This window comes from Bubalus bubalis, chromosome 15 (genome assembly GCF_019923935.1).
Source record: "Bubalus bubalis isolate 160015118507 breed Murrah chromosome 15, NDDB_SH_1, whole genome shotgun sequence".
NCBI lineage: Eukaryota > Metazoa > Chordata > Mammalia > Artiodactyla > Bovidae > Bubalus > Bubalus bubalis.
The window spans coordinates 19,538,494-19,560,034 of record NC_059171.1 but is presented as its reverse complement, the minus strand read 5'-3'; the positions used below and the strand labels follow the sequence as shown (position 1 = coordinate 19,560,034).

General features: G+C 41.5%; 1 protein-coding gene across 6 annotated transcripts in view; it reads right to left on the bottom strand.

Moving 5' to 3' along the window:
• GRHL2 (grainyhead like transcription factor 2) overlaps nucleotides 1-21,541 on the bottom strand; it is a 172,633-nt gene that overhangs the window by 22,650 nt on the left and 128,442 nt on the right. For 5 of the 6 annotated variants that reach the window (XM_044928575.2, XM_025264781.3, XM_025264783.3 and 2 more), the window contains exons 9-12: nucleotides 20,075-20,233; nucleotides 11,774-11,861; nucleotides 10,948-11,087; nucleotides 5,888-5,919 (exon numbers count right to left, since the gene is read on the bottom strand). In XM_044928575.2, the coding sequence (XP_044784510.2) occupies nucleotides 5,888-5,919; nucleotides 10,948-11,087; nucleotides 11,774-11,861; nucleotides 20,075-20,233 (419 nt within the window). Of the gene's footprint in view, nucleotides 1-1,558; nucleotides 1,935-5,887; nucleotides 5,920-10,947; nucleotides 11,088-11,773; nucleotides 11,862-20,074; nucleotides 20,234-21,541 lie in introns of those variants that run through there. The other variant, XM_044928576.2, reaches the window with a different exon arrangement.

The window sequence follows — 21,541 nt, the reverse complement described above, 5'->3', positions numbered from 1 at the left end:
AATATTATGTGACAGCTTGAATGGGAGGGAAGGTTTGGGGAGAGTATGTATGGCTGAATCCGTTTGCTGTCCACCTGAAACTATTACAACATTGTTACTCTGCTATACCCCAATATAAAATAAAAAGTTTAAAAGTAAATAAAATTAAAAATTAAAAAGATGGTGAGGGAATTTCCTGGTGGTCCAGTTGGTTAAGAAACTGCACTTCCAATTCAGGGGGCCCCAGTTTGATTGGTGGTGAGGGAACTAAGCTCTCCCAGGCCGTGTAGCCAAATAAATAATGGAAAAGCTCTTTGGTATTCGTAGGTAGGTTTATTCTTAAGTATTTTATTCTTTTTGTTGCAATGGTAATGGGACTGATTCCTTAATTTCTCTTTCTGATTTTTCATTGTTAGTGTACAGGAATGCAAGTGACTTTTGTATTTTAATTTGGTATTCTGTGACTTTATTAAATTCACCAATTTAGCTCTGGTAATTCTCTGATAGTATCTTTAGGGTTTTCTATGTATAGTATCATGTCATCTGTAAACAGTGATAGTTTTACTTCTTTTTTTCCAATCCAGATTCCTTTTATTTCTTTTTCTGCTTTAACTGCAGTGGCTAGGGCTTCCAAAACTATGTTAATAACAGTGGTGAGAGTGAGCAACCTTGTCTTGTTCCTGAACTTAGAGGAAATGCTTCCGGCTTTTCACCATTGAGAATAATGTTTGCTAAGGGTGTATCATATATGGCCTTTATTATGTTGAAGTAGGTTCCTTCTATGCCCATTTTTTAAAGAGTTTTTATCATAAATGGATGCTGAATTTTGTCAAAAGCTGTTTCTGCATCTACTGAAATTATCAAATGATTTTATCTTTTACTTTGTTAATATGGTGTATCACATGGATTGATTTCCATCAACAGATGAATTGATAAAGAAGTTGAGGCACATATATACAATGGAATATTATTCAGCCACAAAAAGGAATGCATTTGAGTCGGTTCTAATTGAGGTGAATGAACCTAGAGCCTATTATACAGAGTAAAGTAAGTCAGAAAAACAAAAGTCGTATATATATGGAATCTAGAGAGATGGTACTGATGAAGCTATTTGCAGGGCTGCAGTGGAGACGCAAACATAGAGACCAGACTTGCAGACACAGTGAGGGGAAGGAGAGGGTGGGCCGAATTGAGAGAGGAGCATGGAAACATATACATTATCATACATAAAATAGATGGCCAGTGGGAATGTGCTGTATAAATCAGGGAGCTCAAACCAGTACTTTGTGACAACCTAGAGGGGTGGGATGGGGTAGGAGATGGGAGGGAGGTTCAAGAGGGAGGGGACATATGTACACCTATGGCAGACTCATGTTGCTCTATGGCAGAAACCAACACAATATTGGAAAGCAATTACTCTCCAATTAAAAATAAATAAAGAAAAACACAATTAAAAAAAAACAATGGAAAAGGATCTCAAAGAAAAACAGAAATAAAGGAATGAAGAGCAACAGAAAGGGTAAATGTAGGTAAATTTATAAATTTTATATTTTATATATAAAATTTATAAATTTTAAATTTATAAAAGGAGGTAAAGCTCAGTTTTATGAGTATTTAGTTCAAATCTTCCAATTTGCAAAATGGCTAACTAGTATACAAGAATAACCGGAACTAATATAAGAAACTGATAAAAAATCTGCTACGCTAAGGGATGGTAAAGATGATTTTCATTTTCTTAAATATTTTCTAAAAATCTCCCTTGTGTATCTGATGCAGATTTGAATATTACTGGGTGGATTTTTTTAACTGCAATATCTAACAGTAAAAGTAAAAATATATCCGTTGAAAAGGAGATGGTCCTGGGAATTCTCCAGTGGTTCAGTGGTTCAGACTTGACGCTTTCACTGCTATGGGCCTGGGTTCTATTCCTGTTGGGGAGACTAAGATCCTGCAGGCTGTGCAGTGTGGCAAAAAAAAAGAAAGAAAAGAAAAGGGGGTGGGTTTCTTACAGCTGCATGTGAATCAATGATTATCTTGAAATAAAAGGGTTTAATTAAAAACAAAATTTAAAAATAAGAGGCAACGTGGCGGCAGTCACTTATGTAACTAATATTACAAGAGTCAATATTTGTGACTTAGGACAGAATTTCTAAGTTCCGTATCTCAACTTTGAAGGTAGCGAAGAACTGCCTTGATACATAGTATGAGATGACATAAAAAGTAACTTGAAGGATGAGAAAGATACGGATGTCATGAATTGTGAAGAATTCGAATAAAAGTTTCACAAAATGTGAGATATTTCTAAATTATGTTACTTTTTAAATGCTTGTTAAACAAAGTAAATTAACAACAACAACAAAAGTATCAACAGAGCGTTGATTCTTTTGGCTATATTCAAAAAAGTTTACCTATTCAAGTGGCCTCAAAGCTTTAGTTTATGTTTTCATATTCTCCTGGGGAAACTGTCCTGTATTTGTAATCACCTGTGTATATGTGGTTAAGACATAGCCCACCATGTCCTACAGCTCATGGTTTGCTTAGCATCCCTGAGAACCTCATCAAAAAAAAAGTGCTTGGTCCTCCAGGAAATTGCTCCTTTAAGAGAAATAGGGCAGAATTCTGGAAGAACTTTATTTTGTGCTGATGAACACAGCATGATGAATACTTAGGTTTAATATTATGTTGATTAAATGTACTCACTGGTGATTGGTCAACAATCTCTAACATCTCCGAAGTGCATTGAATTTTGGCCAAAGTGTTCTAGGTGGAAGATAACCACCCAGAACCGCCTCTTGCTCAGCAACACTGTAACCAAGCTCAGGGTTTGGTCTGGCAGCATCTATGAGAGGAAAGACATGGCCCTCTGCTCCAGTCATTCAGAGGCTGATGAGTGAAGTCACTTTGGAGGGCTGAATTTCTGAGCTGTGATGGAACCAAATTCAGACTTGCTGTGCTCTACATTTGTCTTCTTCTGGCTTTTATTTTCCTAAAGACTCAGTCTTTAAGGCTTCCCTGGTGGCTCATTGGTAAAGAGTCTGCCTGCAATGCAGGAGACATGCGTTCGATCCCTGGTTGGGGAAGATCCACTGGAGAAGGAAATGGCAACCCACTCTAGTATTCTTGCCTAGAGAAGACCATGGACAGAGGAGCCTAGTGGGCTACAGTCCCTGGGGTTGCAAGAGTTGGATGCGACTTAGGGACTAAACCCACCTACCAGCCTTTGAGGAGATTATACAAGATGGGCCCAAAGGAGATAGTGGCATGCCTTTGAGAAGAAGCAAAAATAAGAGAAATTCTGAGAGAGGATTGTGGTCTGAGTGCCCCATGTGGCATCAGGCGATGGCAAGTTCTTGGAGGGAAATCACTGTTTTTCCAGACTTAAGGATGCCCAAATTCACCAAGAAACCCTGTATCCTGAATGCAGTATGTGAGCCATAGAAACGCAAAACTTGAGGGGACCTCATAGAAGGCTGGAACGTGGGCATCCCAGTGGGGATGAGTGTGGACAGAGGATCAAGGCAAGAAGGGTCTTCCAGGAACTAGGGGTCAGATGGAGATGGAGACTAGATCCCCCGATCCTCAGTTTCCTCAGGAGAGATCTCACAGATCCTCTTCTACAAAATCTTCCTTTTACAATGGAGAACACCAAAGTCCAGAGGTCAGGGACCCAGCACCAGGCTTCCCACTGGGGAGCAGCAGCCTAGGCGGAGAACGTGGGCTTCCTGGCTCAGAGTCATCATTCCTTCCATGACGCCACAGAGTAGAAGTGATTGGTGCTAATTGTTCCTGTTCATTTGTGCCGCTGGAATATACGACCTCTGTAGCTCAGATGGTAAAGCGTCTGCCTACAATGCAGGAGACCCAGGTTCAATCCCTGGGTCGGGAAGATCTCCTGGAGAAGGAAATGGCAACCCACTCCAGTATTCTTGCCTGGAAAATCCCGTGGATGGTGGAAGTCCATGGGGTCGCAAAGAGTCGAACACGACTGAGCAACTTTACTTTCACTTCACTTTCACCAAGATAAAAAGAGAACAATATAACTAGGTATTTAGAAAATTTGGAACTCAGAATCTGGAGGTCAGATCCTGGATGAGGCTCTGCTCCTGACCAACTAGGGAATTATTAGGCTCTTTTGAGATTCTCTATCCTTTAGGACAGAGGGTGGCACACTTCTGCTGGAAAGTAAACAGTTAGGCTTTCCAGGCTAGACAGTCTCTGTTGCAACTATAACAGCGTCTTCTCTACTGAGCTCTGCTGAAGCTCTGCTATTGAAGCACCCAGGCAGCCAGAGACAAGACTTGGAGGCGTTCATGTGGCTGTGTGCCAATTAAATGTGACTGTGTGCACTTGAATCTCATAATTTTCAAATGTTATGCAATATTATTCTTCTTTTGGACTTTTTCAACCATTTGAAAATATGCAGACAGTACAAAAAGAAGTGGCATGCTGCAGTGGGGCGGGGGCGGTGGGGGGCGCTCAATTTGGCCCTTAGGCTACAGTTTACCAAGCTCTGCTTTGGAAAAGAACCCAGGACTATCTGTTCCACTTGACTTCATTTTGAAATGTTGCACAAGGAAATATTGCCTAAGAATAGGGAAGTCTTGGTTTGACCACAGTTTGAAAAACAGTGATCTAGAGAGTTTAGTTATACATATGTAATTAGTGCAAACCAAGATTTTAGTTGTAAGTGGTGTAACATGATGAAAATTGAATGTAGTTCTAGATCGCTTTAAAGAGACAAACAGCATCCAGGTGGCAAAAAGAAATGATCTCAATATAATCTCCAACTCATGTGGTTCAGAACATGTGTACTTCTGAGAGCCAATTTTAAGGAGACCAGTAACAAATCTGGTGGTACCCCCTGGCGGAAGAATTAAGATGTTGAGAGGTAAAATGACATGTGAATGAGGAGGAAAGGTTGAGACTCATCCAGAAAGAACTACAGCCAACGCATATCAGTCAAAAGAAGGCAACATCGGTTCAACAAACTAACTTTTTGGAGCTGTAATTGTCCAATAGCGTCATGAGCTATCTCCTACAATGAGAATAGTCAGAATATTCCCATCACTGGGAACATTCAAGTAGAAGTTGGCTGACCCCCTATCAAGGCTGTGGTATAGTGCGCTGTATTGCCTGGGAATAGGATCAGCTAAACGACCTTGAAGGTTCCTTTTTGCCTCCAAAATTCTAGGAGTCTACACAATGAGTTAATGAACAGAAAAGCAGTATGCAGCGACTTGATACCCAAGACACTGGGAGCCTTCAATGCCCCTGTGTAAACCCTCTCTTCCCTACAGTCCTGAAGACAGTGACAAGGTTCTCAGTCTTCCTAGCCCCCATCTAAACCAGCCTCACCACTGGCCCAGGCAGCTTACCCTCTAGCGTGAGGGATGTGCGGGGATGGGGAGGGGGGTCCAGGTAGCACTGAAAGGAGGACAGGCTGTCTCCTTAGCTCCTGCCTTGAGCTCAACTCGATCTTGTGTTGGGGCCGAAGATTTCAGTAACTGGATTAGCAGTGAAAGGGTGGAATCAAAGAGATGTACCACTTCAAAGGCAGATCATAGGAAGGAGAGAGGGGTAAAGAGAAACTTGAGGACTTCTCTGGCAGTCCAGTGGTTAAGACTCCATGCTTCCAATGCAAGGGCCACAGGTTCGATCCCTGGTCAGGGAAGATGCCACATGCTGTGAGGTGCGGCCAAAAATAAAAATAAAAAAGGGAGAAACTTGGAAGGAGAACGGTACTTCCAGGCTTCTCCCAGACAATCCTTGGAGTCAAGGCTTCTTTAGCTCTGAGTCTGGGGCTGAAAGGACGTGCCCACTCCCTGTCCCATTATCCTGTGCTTGGAAACCCATTTGTACCAACAGGAACTGACTTTGGGTGTTGAAATGAAAAGCCTGAGTGTCTTACCCTTCTCGTTCATCATCCGTGTTGTAATACACCTGTGGAACAAAACAACAGACTTACTGTAGGTCAGGCACAAGAAAGGGAAATATATTATGTGATGCACAGACTTTCCTAAGGCATTACACTGTCTCTTAAAAAAAAGACAAATCTGTTTAATCATTTGTATGTGTCTAATACAAATCTGTGTGTGTCGAATACAAATTTAACCTCTTCAACAGTCTCCTAGGGTTAATTCTTAGATGTTAATGAACTAAAATTAGAAATCTGACTATTTCTAGCTCAAATCAGTCTGATCAGATTACCTATAGCTCAAAGCCAAACCTTGCTTTAGACATTAAGGAAATATTTTAGCAAGATCTAAAAATCATTGCTTAGAAGGGCCTTGGCACAGGGCCTGTAAGTAACCAATCCCATCCAGTCCACAGGTGAGCTGATTGCAGACTGGTATACTTTGGTAAAGGGAGGGAAGCAAGTGCCAGGCAGTAAGCCCAGGCCTTTGTTTATTTCCCAAAGGGACTTGGGCTACCCTGGTCCCATGACCACAAAAATCTAGGAGTCAACTATCTTCAGGCCAGGAAATGTCACCTAGCCCTAGGAGGTGTTTCTGGCTATAGGAGGTGTTCTGGCCAGAAGGGAAAGAAACTTCTTCAGGTGGTCAGCCTGGCAACAGGCCGAATCGGAGTTAAAGACATTACGAAGCATCCTTATTATTTTATGCAGCTCTGGAAATCCAGAGGGGGAGCTGCTGTGTATGTTAAGTCCTCTTCACCCAGTTATTTACGGCAATTAATTGTGGGCCTTTCAAGAGCTTTAACTATGTGCTTAAGGATCATTTGCATTTGGGTGAAGAATGACACTCGTTAGTATCCAACATTCACACGTTAAACTTCAAAAATCACCTCTGGGTTCCAGTCCATTTCATTAATGTCCCTGCCACAGCACAACACCCTCCATGTAAACTTTCTCAAAGGCTCGTGCCAGTTTCCAGGATGCCGCCAAGCCCAAACTTAGTTATACAACAGAGCTCGTTACCTGGAACTCTTCGGGAATGAGTCATATTAGTCATTGGCTGAGATTTCCATGGGGAACTTTTTCCTCTTAAACAATTTAATGTTTATGGTAGTATTATATCCTTTCTTCTTAAACACAAGGCAATGAAGGTGAAGGTAAGACGTTTCCTCCCCACGCCCCAAGTTTCAGTGTGGCATCGGAGCACTGGGTTATGCTCATAATGGACTGTTTATTTAGATGTATACAGAGGGACACACATAAGCCAGGGAGCCTGGGCCACAGCACTGGACCTAAGACTGATGTTGACTTGGTTTTTTGCTGCTTTCTTTAAATGTGGCATAATACACCCGCCCTGCTTCACTGCCCAGGCAGGGTAACGGCCAGCTCTCTGCAAAGGTGCCTGGTGATCCAGAACCAGAAGCGACCTTCTCTCAAGTGTCCCCCTGGCCTCCTGCGCAGCCTCCACTGCGCTGCCCCCGTCGCCTCTCCGCACCGCCACTCCTCCTCCTCCTCGCACGGGATGACCCTCCATCTCTTCCTAGTCGGCCCTAGTGCTTATGGCACAAGTTTAATTTTTGGACAGTGTTCTCAAACTTCAGAAACATAAAAACGATCTGGAGAACTTCTCATAAACACAAATTCCCAGGCTCCCCTTTGGAGATTTTAATTTGAAAGACCTGGAATGAACCTTGGGAACCTGAATTCTTATCAAGAACGCCTGTGATTTGGGCGGAAGTGGCTTACAAGCCACAGGTCAGGGAGACGGCTCTCGAGGGTGTAAGGGAGAAGGGATGTCCTCCCTGGGTTCAGGTGCATTGAGGGAGGCTGATTCCTGCCAGGTACACGGGATCCAGAGGAACGAGGCCTACACAGCCCACAATTTCTCCCAAGCTCCTCTATCACTTCTTTTCAAGGGTTCTTGATGAAAGGCACCTTGCATCAGTTCAGCTCAGTCGCTCAGTTGCGTCCAACTGTTTGCAACCCCATGAATCGCAGCACGCCAGGCCTTCCTATCCATCACCAACTTCCGGAGTCCACCCAGACTCACTTCCATCGAGTCGGTGATGCCATCCAGCCATCTCATCCTCTGTCGTCCCCTTCTCCTCCTGCCCCCAATCCCTCCCAGCATCAGAGTCTTTTCCAATGAGTCAACTCTTCACATGAGGTGGCCAATGTATTGGAGTTTCAGCTTCAGCATCAGTCTTTCCAATGAACACCCAGGACTGATCTCCTTTAGGATGGACTGGTTGGATCTTCTGGGCTTTAATGCGAGGAGAAGGAAACCAAAGACCTCCATAGTGCCTGCACCCTGGGTTCATGCTGTTTCAGGGGACAACAAAATCTGACTCCATGGTGGATCTGTTTCTTTAACTTTTGCTTCCCCCCATTGCTTTTGTTTACTAAAAGGCTTGCCTGGGGAACCCTGCCCCTCTGCCTGAATTTTACAAAAAAAGAAGACATTAACACAACCTGTCCCCATTCCACTTCCCCCCTCAGGCTGGCCATTCCAGGAGATACTTGCAAGACTCATGACCTTTTTATTTTACTTCCTCACCTCCTCCCCATCTCTGTTCTATAACAGAAACTGGCATCCAAGCCCAGAGAAGATGGTCATTTGGAGATACTAGTCTGCCACCTTCTTGGTCTGCTTGCTTTCTGAATGATGTTGCATTCCTTGCCTCCACATTCCTCATCTCTGATTTACTGGCCTGTCATGCAGGGAGTGGAGTGAGCATGGACTCGGTAAGAATGCCCTCCTGTGAGTGTTTGATAACCATCCAGTGACTATTTCAACCCACGAGTGAATCAATGAGACAGGGAGGGAGAAGGGGACATGTGGGCTGACAGTGAAAGCTAGCCGGCAGCTTGTTCTGCAGCTGAAGGGCTGCCACGTGGCTGACTTTGCCAGGTCCATGGCAGTTACTGAGCATCACACCATCACTTGCCTTCCTCCCTTCCATCTCTGCTCTCTTATGGGAGAACTGGGCCAGCTCGTGATCTGCCACAGCTGGCTCTTGTTTGGCCTGTCGAAGCTCAGCAAGCCCTGTCCCTTGCCCACTTCCAACATCACAGCACTGCCCTCTTCCCTCCTGCCTCTGGACACATCCCCCCAAACTCCTGACTCTTCTAAGGAAAGGCAGCCTTTCTAGTTCTGACCAGCTACCGCAGGTGCTCTTTTCCTTCAGCCAAGCACGTTGATCAACCACGGGATGTTCACACACTGTCCCAGCGCACAGAAGATTGCGTTCCTTTGTCACCCGGGGCTCAGGCAGGCTCCCTCACTGACCCCCTACATTCTGACTCCAAAGCCACAGGGAAAGCCTGAGGCTCTTCAGGGACAGCAGGACTTAACTTTGCTGATGCCCCAGGGGACGCTGATTGGGCTGCTTTGCAAACTGCTGAAACCAACAAATGGGAAAGACTACACTTTCCTTCCGCTCAGCCACAGGCTAGGAGTCCCGCTCAGGACACAGAGGGGGCACGTGAGGCCAGAGACAGTCACGAGCCGTCACATTTGGTCAGTTTTCCTCTTAAGATTCATTTACAGCTTTGCGTATTTTAGAGAAATCTTGCCAAGAGAACAGGTCAGGCTGTCAGCTTTGACACAGGGCTGAAGCCAGAATCACAACAGGAAACAATGAGAGCAATTTAACTCAACCATCCCCTCTTTCCTAAAAGTGTGACGACCTAGCTTCAAAATACACCACGTATTTACAAAGACTGTAAATACACAAATCACCATGTTCTTGGGAATTAAAAAATAAAATCAGGCCCTGGCACTCATGTCGTAATAAATCATTACGTTCTTCCTTTCATCTCTGTGTCTTTTTCCTATCAGACAAGTAAGACAAGATGAGAATGTTAAATTTTAATATAATGCTCTCTAAGAAAAAGAACTAGGGGGTATTCTGCTACCCGTATTTAGTTGGCATCAAAAACACCAATTAAAAAGTTCTGGTTGTATAACTGGTTGTATGTTTTGTCTCATACACAAAATGAAATGGCCCAGGGACAAAATATTCTCAAGAAAAAGAAAGTTAAGCCAATAATGATTTCTGCTCCTAGACTAAGGTCAATTCCAGTGAGCACCTGAACGCTAGAACGGAAGAAAAACTTGAATGTGTCTGTATGCACCTATTTCTCAACAGAAAGACAATTCTGGCTAAAGCTAGGGAAGTAATTTTTTTTTTCACACAATTTTAATTTATCACATAAAATAGACAATATTAAGACATTACAAAAAGAAAGAAAAATTACCCATCTCTTAAGCTTACTCATCAAGTATTACAATTTTTCTTGTAACATCTTGCAAAAAACCCAAAGAACTTTTAGGCCAACCCAGTATTTGGAATCACAGTATAGACACAAATGAATATTCTACCTTTTCCCCACTGAACATTATCATAACTAGTTCCTATGTTGTTACATAGCTTTCCTAATTATAATTTTAGTGGCTGCATATCATTAACGTGAGCTACCATAAGGAGCTAATTATTGGGTGTTTATGTATTATAATATTATCTCTATAATTTCACTTGTAACTAGAACTAGAAGACAGGAATTGTCTTTTAAAAGGCTTGTCTACAATCTCATTTTTCTTTTGGTTTAAAATAATTTACCTATTCAATAGTAACTGTCAATTTACTAAGAAAAAGTTTTTAACAGAAAGAATTTTCCTCTTAAGCAACTTTCCAATGGGTGCAGTTCAATTTCCCACCATTAGATGGAGCCCTATTGCATCATGCGGATCCCACACAACAAAACTCACAAAACTTGCCTTACAGGTTATCAGCCTTCTTACTTTCTTCCTCTTTCATTGCTTTGTCAACACTTCACTATTATCAGCTCACTTTCACCTTCCCCTTAGTAAGTTGGTTTCCTCTCCTGAGACATTCCTTTCTATAAAAATACATTTTCTGTAGGAAATGGCTGACTTATGGTCGAACGCATGGGTTTTATTTTTCAGGTCAATAGCGCCTGAAGTGATGGTCTCTTAAGGCTCTACCTGCCGAGTGGATGGATGGCAGGCGATGTGAGCGGGTCGGCCATACCTGTCCTGTTCTCTGCAGGTTTGCGAAGTGAACATCAGGTATGAAGAGGACGGGCTGGGAGTGCAGATCAGGCATTGTCTTGAAGTAGGTGATATCACTCTTCTTCTGTAACGGTATCGCTGCCAATTTCCCATCAGAGGCTGGACACGATCACAAAACCCGTAAGTGCAAGGGTCGTGGATGACTTAAGATCTCTCACTTGTAAGCTCTAGTCTTGGCTAAAGTTCGCAATGGTCTCCTATGAAGCTTCCCAAATGCCATATATGTGAACAGACTTTAAAAGCCTCCCCTCTCCCATCACCAGACCAGCAGAAAGAGTGTGGACTTGGAGTGAACACTCCTGAACGGGTGCTCTCTTGTCACTCTCTGCACCCTAGATTTGTCTGGAGAAGGAGGATGTTGGTCTCTGGAGTATTAGAACCTCCCTCCTAGCTCTAATGTAATCACATGATTCTATTTGCTTTTCACAGGCATGGTTCACCACATCACCATGGCTAGCCATAACTTGTGTTGTGCTTAGTTGCTCAGTTGTGTTTGACTCTTTGCAACCACATGGACTGAAGCCCGCCAGGTTCCTCTGTCCATGGGGATTCTCCAGGCAAGAATACTGGAGTGGGTTGCTATGCCCTCTTCCAGAAGAACTTCCCAGCTCAGAGGTCGAACCCAGGTCTCCCTCATTGCAGGAGGATTCATTACTGTCTGAGCCACCAGGGAAGCCCAGCCATAATTTGGACGTGCATATTTTACCTGCAACCCACTTCTTTCCACCCATTCCTTGGTGGACCTGGCCCGGCTGAAGCCCACCCCCCTTCTCAGCCACACTCACAATTGTTGCACTGGGTCTGGGAGGCCTGGCCTTTCCCCTTCTTCCTGTTCTGCTTCCTCTCTTCATCTCGGATTTTTCTTTCTGCTCCCTGACAGGGAAAAACAAATGCAGACAATGCCAGGCATGTTACCAGAGCGTGCAAAACAACTGTGCACACACAAGTCACAGGGATAAGAAATAAAACGTGGGGAGGGGAGGCCAGCAGCCGCGGCTCCATCCTCTAGCGAGGTCGACCGCCCCTTAGTCTACCTGATGTTGCTGACCTCCTGGGGTAGGGAGGGATCCCACTCCTCCCAAAGTCTCCCCTTTTTTGGTATCTTGCCTATTTAAACAATTCCAATTACAGAAAGGCCAGACTCAGTTCCCTATCCCAGTAAAGCTGGTTAAGTAATTTTAGTGGTATTTATTTAAAATAAAATGTTGTAGGATGAAGCATTGGCCTGTTATCTTTCCTAATCATGGAGTGGGCATGAAAGTTGAGTGTGAATTTCCTATAAAACTTCCTTTGCTCCTTGGTATGGAACTTTAAAAAATTATTACAGAAGAGGAAATGAGGTAGGGCTGAAGCAAACTACACAAGGTGTAAGATTTTGTATATACAACTACGATCTGGGCTTTTGTCTTAATATGTTCATATGCTCTTGGAAATGGCATTCAATTTGCCTTTTAGCTCCTCTGTTCCTTGTAATTTGACTTTTTCATTGGCATCTCTTGCCAACTCCATCCAAATTAACCAGCTGACCATCACCCATGTCTCTTGCCCTCTTGGTCTTCCACAATTCTTTGATCATCCTCTTCTCTTTTTAGTCACCCTTTGATGTCAGCTTTGCTAATTTTCCTCTTCTCACGCCCCAAATACAGACATTTCAACATAGTTCCCTTTTCCTTTCCCTCTCTCCATTCTTGTGGCAGAGAAGTCCATCTATACCCATATTTCCAAGGTGCTCTAACAAGCAACACCTCTCCCAGCCTAGACTCCTCCCCTACATTTCAAATCCTCACTGACTATTTCTGCCCTTTGTGGCAGCACATTTAAAAAATAGCAAAGGGTAGACTGCTCAGCAACCTCTATCCCTGGAAAATCCCCAAGTTTTCACACACAAAAGAGATAGATCTGAGAATGTACAATTTAATCCTTCTGTAAAATGTACACAGATCAATTAAAAAGGAAGGGACAAGTTGGTGGAAATACTTGCTATATAAATCTCATGTGCTGTGCTGGGCTGGGCTTCATCACTCAGTCGTGTCTGACATTTTGTGACCCCATGGACTGTAGCCCACCAGGTGCCTCTGTCCTTGGGGATTTTCCAGGCCAGAATACTGGAGTGGGTTGCCGTGCCCTCCTCCAGGGGGATCTTCCCAACCCAGGGATCGAACCCAGGTCTCCCACACTGCAGGCGGATTCTTTACTGCCTAAGCAACCAGGGAAGCCCATAAAATCTCATATAATGTGTTAAATCAATAACATATAAATAATGATTCAAATGTAAAAAGAAAACAGCAACTAACATACCAGTTAAAAAATGGACAAGAGTCACGAAGGCAATTCACAGAAAGGGGCACGCTAATGGTTTAGAAGTAAAACACTGAAATATAGATTTTGCTTATCAATCTGGCTTAAAAAAAAAAACAAACAACATATTCCCAATTCTGGCTAAAGTAAGGCCATGACACAATGGAGACATGTGGCCAAGGGAGGCATCCATCATAAAGGACACGGTTTTAGAGCTAATTCTTGATGAACAAGTGATAACAGCTAGTCAGATGTGGCACTTCCTCTGTGCCAGGAGAGTTCTAAGAACTTTACGTTGGTAAGATTTGGATGCTTATAATAGTTTAAACAGATATTATAAATATGCATTTTTATGTCAAAAAGCTTCTACTCCAAAAAGAGACTAATCATTTACAGTGCTCTATTTTTAAGTTTTAAATTGTCACTGATGTTTATAAACCATAGAAATTCATAGAAAGGAGATGAAATATAAAAATATTTCCTTGGAAAGTCTCTTCAAGATACACTAAAAGTTTTGCAGAGATTTTTGTCTAGATAAGGTATAATATTTTCAGAAAAAAAATAAAGTGCTAAATGCACAAACATGACCTTGTTCAAATGGGTGTGAAAAAGAAGCAAAAGGCCCTTATTATTCATTTGTAGTTGTGTCCATGTAAGACTTTTTTCTCTGTATTTGAAGTTCTGTACAATATAGTATTGCATGTAAGTCAAAATATAGAAATTTACCTACATAAATCATAACTCACTGAAGACACATCCCAAAGTTTGTCGAGCAATTTTATTTTAAAATTACTCTTCTGTCTTGTACAATTTATGTGAAGAAAAGTTCTGAAATTACCGTTCCAAGATTTATATATGTTCAGTGTCAATTTTTAGGAAATAAAGTCACCTGCTTATTATTTTACAGGGGTTCTTTGATACGCCAAACCTGAAGGATTAACATAAAACACAGAGTAGTTCTCCATAGAGCCTAGTCTGGGTACCACATCTATGTAAGAAACTTCCTGCCCAGAAGGCCCAGATAGCAGCACTCCAAAACAATTCTGATAGTATCCAAACTTAGGAGGGCCACCATCCTCATGTTTAAAATAACGCTTTGATTCACAGTGACCCAGGGCAGCTTTGATACATTCAATTATGATGAAGAACCATCCTTGAACATGACCTTCCAAGAATTCCTTTCCTTCTTTTGATTATTTGTGACCCAAAGCTTCTGGAAAATATTTTCACTCTCATTAAAATGTAAAAAAGTCTGGTTCTTCCCGAAGGGTATAATTTGCTACAAATACCAAATTTATCATTTGAAAATAATTTCCCCCACTTAGATGTTCATTATGAAGTGTTAAATTTGGAGAAAAGAAAAAAAGATGCCAGAGGATTTCCTGATTATACTGTGATCACCTTTGCCACCTCTTGAGAGCTGATGGCTATCTTTATATTTGTATTCGATACTTAAATTGTTTCTCTTAAATTTGTCTCAATAATGTGGCCTTAACCTAATTAAAGTTGGCCAAGATACCAAGAAGGTATTTAGGAAGAATATCTTTAGTTTTTTATAATCTCCAAGATAATTCTAAGCAAGAATTAATAAAAAGGGGGAAAATTCTTAGGAGAAGGTGGCTTTATTTTCAAGTTTTGAACAATATATAGTTGCTCTTTGCAGTAATATGATTCTTGTTTTTCATGAAAGATAACTGAATTAAATACAGATATAAAGATATCTGTTTCCCAGGTGGTGTAGTAGTAAAGAATCCATCTGCCAACATAGGAGACACAAGAGATGCAGGTTCAAACCCTGGGTTGGGAAGATCCCCTGGAGTAGGAAATGGCAAGTCACTCTAGTATTCTTGCCTGGAAAATTCCATTGTCAGAGAAGCCTGTCTGGCTACAGTTCATGGGATCACAAAGAGCTGGACACGATTGAGTGACGGAGCCCATAAAAATACAGACAAAAGTATTGATAAAGATATAGCCATATAGCAGATCCTGAATTTTTAATTCATAAACATATGTATTTCATAAAAAAAATTTTAATATCAAAAAAAGGGAGAGAAGTCCTTTATTTTCATCTGCAATCTTACAGGTACATTAATTAGAAATCAACCTGGGGAACTATAAATAGTACAAAATTCCATTTGTTTAAAACTCTAAACTGTGGGAAATTTACAGTTTTAAAATGGAAGAACTCTTAATTCTTTTGCTTTAGAGGATGATTCAAATTAATCTTTTGCATTTACACACCTATTTGAAAGTGCAAGAATTAAAATGTCCCAGGAGTGAGTTTTGCCTGTATTTTGAAATCATGGCTACAAATATAATGACAAATCATAGCAAAAGATTTTGCATCTAGCTTATCGGAATAATTAAGAGCAGTTAAGATTAATATCGGAGAAGGCAATGGCAACCCACTCCGGTACTCTTCCCTGGAAAATCCCATGGACGGAGGAGCCTGGTAGGCTGCAGTCCATGGGGTTGAGAAGAGTCGGACAGACTGAGCGACTTCCCTTTCACTTTTCACTTTCATGCATTGGAGAAGGAAATGGCAACCCACTCCAGTGTTCTTGCCTGGAGAATCCCAGGGACGGGGGAGCCTGGTGGGTTGCCGTCTATGAGGTCACACAGAGTTGGACATGACTGAAGCGACTTAGCAGCAGCAAGATTAATATACTCTGCTTATCCCACGAGATTCCTTCCCTATGAGTTTCCTGATCCTCATCATCATGTTAACTAAAAAACGACCCACTAGAGACTCTTTACATCACTAGCTCCTTGGCGTCCCTCTCATTCTATGGCATAGTGAACAACCATATAGCACTCTCTGTTTATTCTGCATTTTATGCTTTATTTTGATTTTTAGTATTTATTACATCAACACTTGAAACAAATAATTATACGAGCATCCCTTAAGCCTTCTCTTTCATACTTTCAAGTCCAGCTGTGACATAAAGGTAAACGGATTGCCCAGGGCCTCCATTCCACCCTTCCTTCCTTTTCTCCTTGCTCCTAATCTTCCTCCTTCCTTCCAAGAAGGAGATTCAGGGAGGGCGATTCTACTATTCCCCTTGAAACTTCTGAAATAAAGAAGGGAATTCAAATCATTTAATTGTTCTCCCATGTGTACTTTAAAAATTCCACCTTGTACATCATTTGAAAATGCTTTCTTCTTTCTGGAGAAGGCAATGGCACCCCACTCCAGTCCTCTTGCCCGGAAAATCCCGTGGACGGAGGAGCCCGGTGGGCCGCAGTCCACGGGGTCGCACAGAGTCGGACACAACTGAGCAACTTCACTTTCACTTTCTTAACGTTTAATATGCTGAATTAAAGATATAAGGAATCTGAGTTTGGGATCAGACATGGATTTACACGCAGCTACTCTGCTTTTTCGCCACATGACTCTGGCAAGTTACCTGTGCTCACTGGCAATTTTCTCATCTACATAACAACTGTGTCTACAGACCTAACTGTGCCTCCTCTATATCATGGAAGCTGCCTAACTGGGCCTGAGAGGGCTGTGCTGCTCTGACAATTGGCACTAACTGAAATCATTGCAACCTGAAACGCTATCAAGATTTTAGAGACATCTTCCATTATGCCACGTGTCCCTAAACTCAGTGCAGTTCGAGTTAATTTGCTTCCTTCTCTTGTCTCGTGACCATCTTTGCCTTCTGTTCAGAGATGCCCACTTTTTCCTCCTCTCCAACTCTGCTAAATGACAACTCAGACATTTTAATGGCCCTACAGCTCTTTGATCTACATCTGACTGCAGCACTGTTAAGAGTGCTGGCAATTCTGAATTAGCCACTAAACTCTTTTTCCCCTTTCTCTCTTCTCCCCAGGATCTAACTGAACTCCTACTCTTTTACATCCAGCCAACTCCCTGGCGGCTCAGTAGTAAAGAATCTGCCTGCAATGCAGGAGACTCGGGTTCGATCCCTGGGTTGGGAAGATCCCCTGGAGAAGGAAATGACAGCCCACCCTAGTATTCTTGCCTGGGAAATCCCATGGACAGAGGAGCCTGGCAGGCTACAGTCCATGGGGTCACAAAAGAATTGGACATGACTTAGAAACTAAAATAACAGCAACAGCAGTTGCCAGTTTATTCTATTTTTCATATTCTCTCCCCACCCTACCCAATTGCTAAATAATTATGTCTTGATTATTGTCAGAACATATCATATTGCCATTCCTGTCTCTCCCATCATTTTATCCAAGATAAAAACACGTGGAATGCTCACCATCAGTCCTTTTATCAATGTCTTTACAGTCATATTGGTGTCTAAACAGTTTTCTACTAGATTCCTCGAGCAGAAATATTCCCTGGATTTTTGCCCCTTTGGTTGTTTGTTCACTGGTGGTTTTGTTTCCTCGTTTTACTTTGTTTTGCATTTGCCTGTTTTCTTTATACTTGAAAATCAGCTTGGCTGGATGTAAAATCCTTGGGTCACATTTTCTTTACTTGGTTACTTTATCATCGTCTCCTGACAAGACGTTGCTGTTGAAAAGCTTGATAATAAAAGTTTCTTTATAAATGATTCATTGCTTACCATATATAAAGTATATGGCTAATAGGGACCTACTAATGGCATCCCATTCCAGTACTCTTGCCTGGAAAATCCCATGGGCGGAGGAGCCTGGTGGGCTGCAATCCATGGGGTCGAGAAGAGTCGGACACGACTGAGCGACTTCACTTTCACTTTTCACTTTCATGCATTGGAGAAGGAAATGGCAACCCACTCCAGTGTTCTTGCCTAGAGAATCCTAGGGACGGGGGAGCCTGGTGGGCTGCCGTCTATGGGGTCGCACAGAGTCGGACACGACTGAAGCGACTTAGCAGCAGCAGCGTAACACAGGGAACTCAGCTCAACCTTGTGTGGTGGCCTCTATGGGGGGAAAGTCTGGAAAAGAGTGGATATGTGTGTGTGTGGCTGATTCACTTTGCTGTGCACCTGGAACCAAGGCAACACTGTACATCAACTACACTCCAGCAAAAATTAATGAAAAAAATTAATGACCCATTGTCTATTTTATTTTTCTTAGATGCCCAAAACATATTTTTAAAGTCCAATAGCTTTTGCTATTGGCTATCCTCAATCAACTTTCCCAAGTGCCTGGTAGCTCATTTAAAAATGTGTTCTTTTTCAGTTTTCCTGATTTATCCTTTTTTAGCTTTTCTTCTGTTCCATTGTTTACGTTTTCTCCCACAAAGATACATATTATATGTCTTTGTATCTTCTTTCCCTCTCTTCTGTATCTATTATTTTCTCATTTCTTCACGTTTTTAAAATTTTGCCATTTTATACTTGTATTGTTCTTAAGGAATTATCTTTTACATTTATTTACTCCCATGTTACTTGTAGTAGTCTTTACTTCTGAAACATTTTAATCTTCCACTTCTAAATTTTTTCCTGAATTCTACTATATCTCTTTTCAAGTCATTCTGGTCTCCAAACATCTCATGTCTGAGTTTTTCAAATTGTTGTTTATGTTGTTCTTCATAATTTCCATGATTTTGTTAATTTCATATTTTAAAATTTTGTTAATTCTCAGCCCATCTGGAACAGTAGGCTATAGACATAAGGACATATAATATGTATCACCTGTTTCAGGGGCATGTCTTTCTGGCATGCATCCATGGTCCACAAGAAGTTAGTCTAATCGTAATTATATTTTTCATGTGACACTGTATGCGACTCAACACTTTTTCTTTTCTGTTGGTCATTTCTAAGTGAAATGAGTAAGTTACGAAATTCTTCTAGCTTGATGGTCCTCACGCTCCTACTCTAGCTGCGTTCACAAAGTGATAACAGAAAATTGTCCTGTATTTCCTGAGATCTCACTACTCTGTTTTCTTTCCCCTCTTCCTTTTTAATTGGAACTTCTCATTCCTTTGAACCTTTGCTTTGTTTTTGTCTAACTCAACTTGGATTCTACTCCCAGCAGCCTTTTCTCAGAGCAGGATTTTTATCCCAGAAGGGAACTTCAATTTATAACTTTCCCAAGTTTACAGAGCCCCAAACACTCCAATGTTTTGTCCCCTTGCACCCACCCACCAGTAAATTCAAGTCTGCACAATCCATCCCCTTCTACCCCAGTCTCACCAGATGTCCTCCGATGGCCCACTGCACTCTCTGCTCTTATGGACCACTCGATAGTGTCCTGTTCTTTGGTCATCAAGTGAGTCCATTATTTTCCCTCATGATGCTGACATCGTACAGGTTCTGAAACTGTTGATGCTTGGTCCCATTCACATTTGGGATTTGTAAGGGTCTCTCATCACATAATCATGGGATTTTACTCTTTGCTATTCTAATTGATCTATCTCATACAGGGGGATTCAAGAAGATTCAAAAACTACGTGTCCTCCTGAAGCATCGTATCTGCTAGTGAACATTTTTAAAAGGTGCTGTGTCCATTCCAAAAGGCTCTAGATGAGACCCCATTTAACCCATGAAAGAGGTTATATTAGTATGTTCTGGGACAGGATCTACCTACCCATGAAAAACTATCCATCTGTTAGATCAGTTATATCTGTGTGAATCAGACTCATAGCACAGCACAGTGTCAGTCATTAAATTAGTGCTAGAATGATTGACTGAAAAAAAAAATACGGTTGATGGCTCCCGAGATAGCTAATAAGAACAGAGAATGAAAGATTGCCACTCCCACTGTGACTGGAAAGTGATTCTTTGGACACCACTAGACAAGAAAAGGTGACAAGGGGGAAATGCCATCAAAAGTAATATCTAATAACAGAAATACCTTTATGACAAACTGTCATCTTTACTCACTTTGTCGCAGAAGACCTTGATCTGGCAATAAGCTCTATGAATGGGTTTATTGCTACGATTATTATAACTGTATGTATCAATCTGAATCATCAAAGGAAGTCCTTTCACTCCTTTTTGGGAGGAGAAATCTGTACTCAGGCAGTTCACGGTGATGAAAATCTGAGGGAGGAAGAAAGGAAAAAGTTCACGAGTCACCATAAAAAAGATCTATTAAAAAAATGCATAAGCCTTAGACTTAAAATTAGAATATTAAACAAACCTAAAAGTACAACTAAAGAATATGTGGATGTTCTCACACAAAACTTACTGAATACATGAAACTGATTTATTATAATTTCTAGTTATAAATTTACAACATTTTTGCTTTTATATTTAAACTTGAAACAGACAATTTAAATTTATCTTTATATCAGCAATGCCTTATTTTCCAAACATGCATAAGTTAGTTGGGTGAAACACTATCTCCTCAACATATTAAAACTGTAACTGTTAATAATTACATCCATTTCTATAATCTCTGACCTGTGGGGGTTAAAAAAAAAAGCTACACAACATCTTCCTTTGCATCTTATTGCATCGAAACATAGTTATTTGTTTACACATCTATTTTTCTTATTTTCATGAGAGTATGAGATTTGAGACAATTTTTTATTATTTTTGTATTACTGGTACTTAATGTAATGCCTAGCAGAGAATAACCATTCAATAAACATCTGATGAATGAGGTCAATGAATTTATCTAGAAAGCCCACTAGACTGAGAGTCAAAAGCCCCAGGTTTTAGTCCCAGCTCTAACATTAACCAGATCTCAGTCAAGCCATTTCTAGTTTTTGGTTTTCAATTTTCCCGTTAAATAATTCTTAAACCCTCTCCAAAGAACAGAATTTAAACGCTAAGATGCTTTCAACTTGGTGAAAAAGTAAAAGAGCTGGCAAAGTAAGACATGGAACAGGAGGAGGGACGGGTAGTAAAGACATCAGCATTCTCATCTTACAACATGAGGTATCAAGAGAGACAAGCAAAATGATATGAATCTGAAAAAATGGAACTGCCCAACAGAACTAAAAATAATAATCTCATTATAAAATACTGAGAGGAATGGAAGAAGGAATACAAATGATTAAATTTATCCTCCTTTTCTATAGTATATAGACATCAATACATACCACTTTATTTATGAAGGACTAGGGATATAAGGGGGCTTTCCAGGTGGTGCTAGTGGTAAAGAACTAGCCTGCCAAAGCAGGAGACATAAGAGACTCGGGTTTGACCCCTGGGTCAGAAAGATCCCCTGGAGGAGGGCATAGCAACCCACTCCAGTATTCTTGCCTAGAGAATCCCATGGATGGAGGAGCCTGGTGGCCTGCAGTCCATAGGGTCACAAAGAGTTGGACATGACTGAGCGACAGCACGCGCGCAGGGATAAAAGGACAGCACTTAGATTTATCTGGTGACTACATGAACAGA